This window comes from Clupea harengus, unplaced genomic scaffold (genome assembly GCF_900700415.2).
Source record: "Clupea harengus unplaced genomic scaffold, Ch_v2.0.2, whole genome shotgun sequence".
In the NCBI taxonomy this organism is placed as follows: domain Eukaryota; kingdom Metazoa; phylum Chordata; class Actinopteri; order Clupeiformes; family Clupeidae; genus Clupea; species Clupea harengus.
In genome coordinates, this window is record NW_024879880.1 from 35,001 (window position 1) to 42,500 (window position 7,500).

At 42.7% G+C, this 7,500-nt stretch overlaps 1 protein-coding gene and 1 pseudogene across 1 annotated transcript in view; both read left to right on the forward strand.

The window, feature by feature from the left end:
- Positions 1 to 800, forward strand: part of LOC122130610 — a 9,288-nt pseudogene extending 8,488 nt beyond the window's left edge.
- Positions 801 to 3,233: 2,433 nt separating this feature from the next.
- LOC122130608 (tripartite motif-containing protein 16-like) overlaps positions 3,234 to 7,500 on the forward strand; it is a 9,875-nt gene continuing 5,608 nt past the window's right edge. The window contains exons 1-5 of the mRNA XM_042705341.1: positions 3,234 to 3,845; positions 4,395 to 4,490; positions 4,722 to 4,955; positions 6,222 to 6,381; positions 6,726 to 6,785. Of these exons, the coding sequence (XP_042561275.1) occupies positions 3,258 to 3,845; positions 4,395 to 4,490; positions 4,722 to 4,955; positions 6,222 to 6,381; positions 6,726 to 6,785 (1,138 nt within the window). The 5' untranslated portion in view covers positions 3,234 to 3,257. The remainder of the gene's footprint in view (positions 3,846 to 4,394; positions 4,491 to 4,721; positions 4,956 to 6,221; positions 6,382 to 6,725; positions 6,786 to 7,500) is intronic.

A 7,500-nucleotide genomic window follows, 5' to 3' on the forward strand; every position in this document is an offset into this window, starting at 1 on the left:
TAAAAGTAACAATTACAACTAGGTATAAGATACATTGAATTATTGACTATGACATATCCTTATTAACTATAAATCTTAAATTCTGGTTCCTTCAATACGAAGGACTCATCTCACACAAAGGAATGAAATGAAACAAACTCAAATACTTACACAAACTCAACATCATTCATTCATACAAAGGACTCTCTTCAGACAAACACACACACACGTACACACACACATAACCATGCTCATTTTTGAACTTTTGAATACAGACACTCACACGTGTACACCTGCACAAACATGTAAAGAATCACACACACATAAACAAATCTCAGTTATATGTGAAACACTCCCTCACAGAAAAAAATCACAGAAAGAAATGTCATCACCCACACGTAAAGATTCATATGAAATAACAACACCCCCCCCCCCCCCCAACACACACACACACACACACACACCCCCCCCCCTTTAGAATGTGAGTTTATCTCTCTCACCCCCCCCCCCCCCCCACACACACACACACACACACACACACCTAACACATATAAATACCTAAGTTTGTCCTGTCTTCTCCTCCATCAGACTCCTGTCACTTCACACTGGATCCAAACACAGCACACAGAAACCTCCATCTGTCTGAGGGGAACAGGAGGGTGGAGAGGAGAGATGAGGTCCAGTCATATCCTGATCATCCAGAGAGATTTGATGGGTGGCCTCAGGTGCTGTGTAGAGAGGGTGTGTCTGGACGCTGCTACTGGGAGGTTGAGTGGAGTGGGCAGTGGGGGGTTTATATATCAGTCTCATATAAAAGCATCAGCAGGAGAGGAGAGGGTGGTGAGTGTGTGTTTGGATTTAATGATCAGTCCTGGAGTCTGGGCCTCACCAGCAGCAGCTCCACTTTCTGGCACAATCATAAACACACTAAACTCCCTCTAGTGGCCAGCTCCAGAATAGGAGTGTATGTGGATCACAGGGCAGGAACTCTGGCCTTCTACAGCATCTCTGACACAATGACCCTCCTGCACAGAGTCCAGACCACATTCACTCACACACTCTACCCTGGGTTTATGCTAGGGTCTGGATCATCAGTGAAGCTTTTGTGACTGAGATGTACAGATGCTTAATCCAGACTACATTCACCCAGCCTCTCTACCCTGGGTTTAGGGTTAGACATTAGATCACCAGTGAAGCTGTTGTGACTCTGGGGTGGAGCGCTGGGGTGACTCCACGTATTGGCAGGTGTACCGCACTGGTGTGGTGGTGGTCTGGGAAGAAAACGATGCTCTGCAGACGACATCTGAGGCCAAACTTAGAATTAATTTACAACCCATGATGAATACAATGCAAATAAAGACAGAAAGAAGCAATTTGTTAAATTACCTTTTTTGTATTAGATTACCCTGATTACAGTTTTTCTTGATAGCTTACACACTATAACTGGGCCTGTTAACTAAACATCCCAAACCATGACGCCATCTACCAAAAGACAGACTAATTTCCCAAAACTCTCAACACTATCACCCTGTTTTCACACATGATTCGGATTTATTTAACTTTTTGAACACAAATCCCTTCATATATCACTGGCTGCACCATGTGCTCATTCAGTAAACACTGGCATTCAATTTCATTAACTCAAGTCATCACAGCTCAAACCCAACTAACACACAATTCCCCAGGTGGAAACACTAAGAGTCAAAAGTGGTCACACACCAATCAGAACCTCAGGATAGGTAGATTAATGGGCCAATCAGAACCTCAGGATAGGTAGATTAATGGGCCAATCAGAACCTCAGGATAGGTAGATTAATGGGCCATGGGCCAATCAGAACCTCAGGATGGGTAGATTAATGGGCCAATCAGAACCTCGGGATAGGTAGATTAATGGGCCATGGGCCGATCAGAACCTCAGGATGAATAGATTAATGGGCCATGGGCCAATCAGAACCTCAGGATGGGTAGATTAATGGGCCAATCAGAACCTCGGGATAGGTAGATTAATGGGCCATGGGCCAATCAGAACCTCAGGATGAATAGATTAATGGGCCATGGGCCAATCAGAACCTCAGGATGGGTAGATTAATGGGCCATGGGCCAATCAGAACCTCAGGATGGGTAGATTAATGGGCCATGGGTCACTTCACTTGTGTTGGAACAATGGTTCCACCAAGACCACAAAGTACAAACTGTTTTGTTTTTTTCATTGGTTTATATTGCTCAATACATGGAAATGATTGTACTGTATTCAATGTTCTTTACATATCAGTTGCATATTTTTATAGTACATTTAATTTTTCTCTTAATTTCAGTTTATTTTACTACAGTACATTGAGGAATTAAACTTCTGAAAATGTATCCATGTGTTGTGTCTTTATATTGTGTTCATCATGTGAAGAGGTTGTTCTGGGGGGAAACCATAAGTGCCATCACTCATTGCAGAAACAGATTCTTACAGGAGAGTTTTGAGTTGATCTCACCAGAGTGTACTGGCTACTCTGTAGTGTGTGTGTACTTGATGGCTTTTGTGTGATGTCTGAAGACAACGTTTGGTTTAGATTAGGGCTGTCAAGCTAATAAATTACTTTCTTTGCGATTAATTGATCTAAATTAATTGCATATATCAATTTGCCATGAGCAGCCTTTAAAAATCTGTCAGATTTGCCTTTGAGGTGAAGAGACAACGTAAACAAGCCTGGGCAGAGTGATGTTCACCACACAATAATGGCAAACAACAGAGACTTCGGTGGACTTTATTTAATGAAGAGCACATTTTCCTTATTCCTGATTAACCCATCTGATAGTTTGTCTAAACCTAGCCAGCTGCTTAATGATTTAAAGACACAACTGCACATCCATCCAAACAGCCAGTTCTCAGGCCCACTGCAGATGAAGTTCTCTCATGAACACCATGTCACACCAAGCACTGTGTTGATCTCTCAGGTATACCAGCTACACACTCTCCCATCAGACTCCACTCCACCTCTTCTCTCACTCTCTCTCTCCTTCTCCCTCTGTCCTTCCTCTTTCTCCTTCTCCCTGTCCTTCCTCATTCTCATTCTCTCTCTCTCTCTCTCTCTCTCTCCTTCTCTCTCTCTCTCCCTCTCTTTCACACAGTCACACAGACACACATAAACGTACATTCAAATAATCTGACTGACTCCTCCTCAACAGTGTGGCAACATCTCTGCCACTCCTCCTTAGAATAAAACATATGACACAGAAACTGAACTCTCACACTGTTATCTCCCTGTGTGTGATCGTCGCTGTGAGAAATGGCGGAATCTTCGACCCAAAGACAGGATTCTTTCACTTGTTCAGTTTGTCTGGATCTAATGAAGGATCCAGTTACCGTTCCATGTGGACACACTTATTGTCTGGGCTGTATTAAAGGTTGCTGGGATCAGGAAGATGGTAAAGGCATCTACAGCTGCCCCCAGTGCAGACAGACATTTAGGCCAAGACCTGTTCTCAGTAGAAACATTCTGATTGCTGAAATGGTGGAGGAATTTAGGAAGACCAGAATCCAAACTGATGTTCCTGCTCACTGTTATGCTGGACCTGGAGATGTGGAGTGTGACGTCTGCACTGGGAGAAAACTCAAGGCTGTGAAGTCCTGTCTGGATTGTCTGTTGTCTTACTGCGGAACTCACTTCAAAGCTCACAATGACCTGAATCCCGGAAGAAAACACTCAGTGATTGATGCCACAGGCCAGCTACAGGAGAGGATCTGCTCTCATCATAAGAAGGTTTTTGAAATATTTTGTCGAACCGATCAGAGTTGTATCTGCTATCTGTGCACGATGGACAAACATAAAGGCCATGACACAGTCACTGCTGCAGCAGAACGGACAGACAAACAGGTCAGTACTGGAGCTACATGTGTGTCCAACATTTCTATGAGGGCTCTTATACGTACTAAATGTGAATGTAATACTATAACTAAAAGAATACTATCTCGCCAGTCTTTAAGTCTGCCTGTTGCCGCAATGACTTTGCACATTAGAGAAAGGAGGAATCAGGAAATGATTATCAGGTGCAAGGTCCAGTGTTTAGAGTGTAAAAACAGTGAAACATTAACCTGTCGTTATCAAAGTGAACATATTTTTACCTCGTAAAATAATGTTCTGTTTTGTTCTAAAGGTTGTGAGACAGCTATGCCGCAAGCGTTGTTGCTGTTTAATTTCAGTGCTCCTCTTAAACTTAGCTCATGGCTTCATCCTGAATTTCACATGAAGATGATAGCGACTGCTTCAATGTGTCATTAAATCTCTTGAAAAGACTTAAATGTACTTAAAGGTTTTTGCTTATAAATGTTCAGTTGTCATGTGTGATGTTTGATCATCATTGTTGTAAACAATCCACCGATAATATGGTGAAAAGAGTCTGTTTTTTTTTTTTTTTTTTAACAGAGGCAGTTGGGGCCAACCCAGAGGAGATCCCAGCAGAGAATCCAGGAGAGAGAGAAGGAGCTGCAGGAGCTGAGGAAGGCTGTGGAGACTCTCAAGGTGAGAACTGACCACATAAGACAACAGCTGGCTCAGCAATCGCTTGTTATAGTGTCATCACCGTTATGCTGCCATCTCTACATGACACAGACCATCACAGAAAGACATGGTTTGGCAGGATTTGCCCTTGGTCATTTGATCAAGAAGAGCCAGTCACACCAGAGTGAGTTTGCTCCTTTACTTACATCTGTGTGTCTCCTGTCCCCCTCCTCTTTGTGTGTCTCCTAACAGAGCTCTGCACAGACAGCAGTGGAGGACAGTGAGAGGATCTTTACTGAGATGATCCGCTCCATTGAGAGAAGGCACTCTAGGGTGAAAGAGCTGATCAGAGATCAGGAGAAGGCTGAGGTGAGTCAGGCTGAAGGACTCCTGAAGCGACTGGAGCAGGAGATTGCTGAGCTGAAGAGGAGAGATGCTGAGCTGGAGCAGCTTTCACACACAGAGGATCACATCCATTTCCTCAAGGTAAGTGTTGATGATGGATTATTAGTGCACAGAATGTTTGAGGGCCCTGATTTATGTTGAATATATTCCTAGGTGGAAATTTTAATTCAATGTAGGTATTGTTGAATTTTCTTCTAGGATCTCTAAGTTTACAGAAAGAAGCTTGTTGTTCTTATAATAACACAGTCAACAGCACTTTGAACAGATAGCTTACCCCATGCAGTCACCGTGTGTAAAGACATTTTTTGTAGTTATCACTCAAAACATTTCAACATGATGAAGACATTTTCATTCTTCAGAAAACTGCTCAAAATCATTATGGCAATTGTTAGGACAGGTTAGGTCACATGGTAGGAAGAACACTGACTGACAGACGGGGATTGAGTGATGTCACTACCTGTGGTTAATTGATAAAAGCACATCTGCCCTGACATCATGGCTCACAGTTTGTTTGGAGGCACTTGAGGTGCACAGGCGCCTGCCACTCTGCCTCTTTGGTCAGGCCACATGTAGGTCAAGGCAAACCAGTGGCATTTGGACAACCATTTGTGTTGAATTCATTTGGGATTCATAACATCAACCAAAAAACTTCAACTTAAGGAATCACCACATGGGCTAACCCCACTAGCAGTTACACACACACACACACACACACACACACATACACACCTACACTCTCATACACACACACACACACACACACTCATCCGCACAAGGTAAGATCCCACTATCATGAATTTACATCATGTGCGGAGAGTGTGTACATATGTGAGGCTTTGCTTTAGTTTACGTTGTGAGGAAGGACACAGCTAACATCAGACTAACCCCTAAACAACAAATCTTAGCTGCCAAGACTGTCCTTCGTAACACAATAATTTGGAAGCCACATCCAGATGCTGCACACATACACACATCAAAGGACGATAACCAGGTTAGGCTTAGGCTGCACTCAGATACTCATAATGTTACATTTAGTTCACATCTCAAACATCAGAGGATAATATCTAACTTAAGAGTCCCGTGTGCACTGTAATGGTTGAAGCTGCACCCAGATACTCAATCTCTCAATCTCAAACAGTAGAGGATCATATCTAACTTACTGTAATATTTGTAGCTTTTAGTTATAAATAACAAAAAAGTTTCCTGATCAACTGTATTTAAATGTACAACTTAGTTATACGTGGATGCTTTATTTTGAGAATGTAGCTATTCTCTCTCACTCTCTATCTCTGTCATCTCTTATTGTTCTCTCTCTCTTTTTCTCTCTATCTCTGTGTGTCTATTTAGACTTTCCAGTCAGTCAGTGAGACACCTGAGTCTAAAGACTTATCCTGCATCTCTGTGAACCAAGGCCTCTCTTTTGAGGCTGTGAAGAAATCTGTCTCCTCACTAAAGACGCAGCTGGAGAATTTCTGCAAGGAGGAAGTCATGAAGATATCTGCATCAGGTAAATCACATTACTCACATATGTTTACATATAGTTGCTTACTATACTTTCCCTTTGGATTATACTGATAAGCTAAATGTGATGGTGAACGTCAGGAACCTGTATTTCTCAATGTCACATATTTGTAACATATCCTTTGTATGTCAGTGAAGCTGAGATACTCTGCAGGTGTCTCCATGTTTACTTGTCTTAAGAGGATCTTTAAGGTTGAAGAAGCTGGACACTCATAATGTCCCTCAACAACAGAACACACATTTACTGCCATCATAAAAACAGAAGGTTGATGTAATGCTGACATTTCCACCACAGTGTTGTTTCTAATATGATTCTTTCTCTCTCAATAGTGACTGAAGTCCAGGCTATTTTGCCTCCTGAACCTACAACCAGAGAGGATTTCCTACAATGTGAGTTTGACACAGAACACATTTTATACGGTTTACTTTATTCTAAATCACAAGTCAAGTTTCAGTAACAATCACATGGTCCTACATGTTTAAGCAGTTCAACATTTCATTATGGCTGTTATAGTTCATGGGTCGAGGAAAACCATCTTTTCCAGACCATCATGCTTCCTATAACTGCTGATAAGGAGCAGTTCCACGTGTTTATGTGTGTTTGAGTCTGAGTGTGTATGCGTATGTGTGTGTGTCTGTGTGTGTCTGGGTGGGTATGCGTGTGTGTCTGGTTTTGGTGTGTGTCTGTATGTGTGTTTGTGTCTGGGTGTGTGTGCCTGAGTGTGTGTCTGGGTGTGTGTTTGTGAGTGTGTGTCTGGGTGTGTACAGTATGTGTTAGTGTCAGGGTGTGTATGTGTATGTGTCTGTGTGTGTGTGTTTAGGTGTGTATGCGTGTGTGTCTGTGTGTGTGTCTGGGTGTGTATGCGTGTGTGTCTGGTTTGTGTGTGTGTGTGTGAGTGACTGGGTGTGTGTGTGTGTGTCTAGGTGTCTATGCGTTTGTGTCAGGGTGTATGCGTGCGTGTAAATGTGTGTGTGTGTGTGTATGGCTGTGAGTGTATGCTTGTGTGTGTGTATGCGTGTGTGTGTGTGTGTGTGTGTGTCTGGGTGTGTGTGTTTCTGGGTGTGTATGTGTGTCTGTGTGTGTGTGTGTATGTGTGTCTGTGTG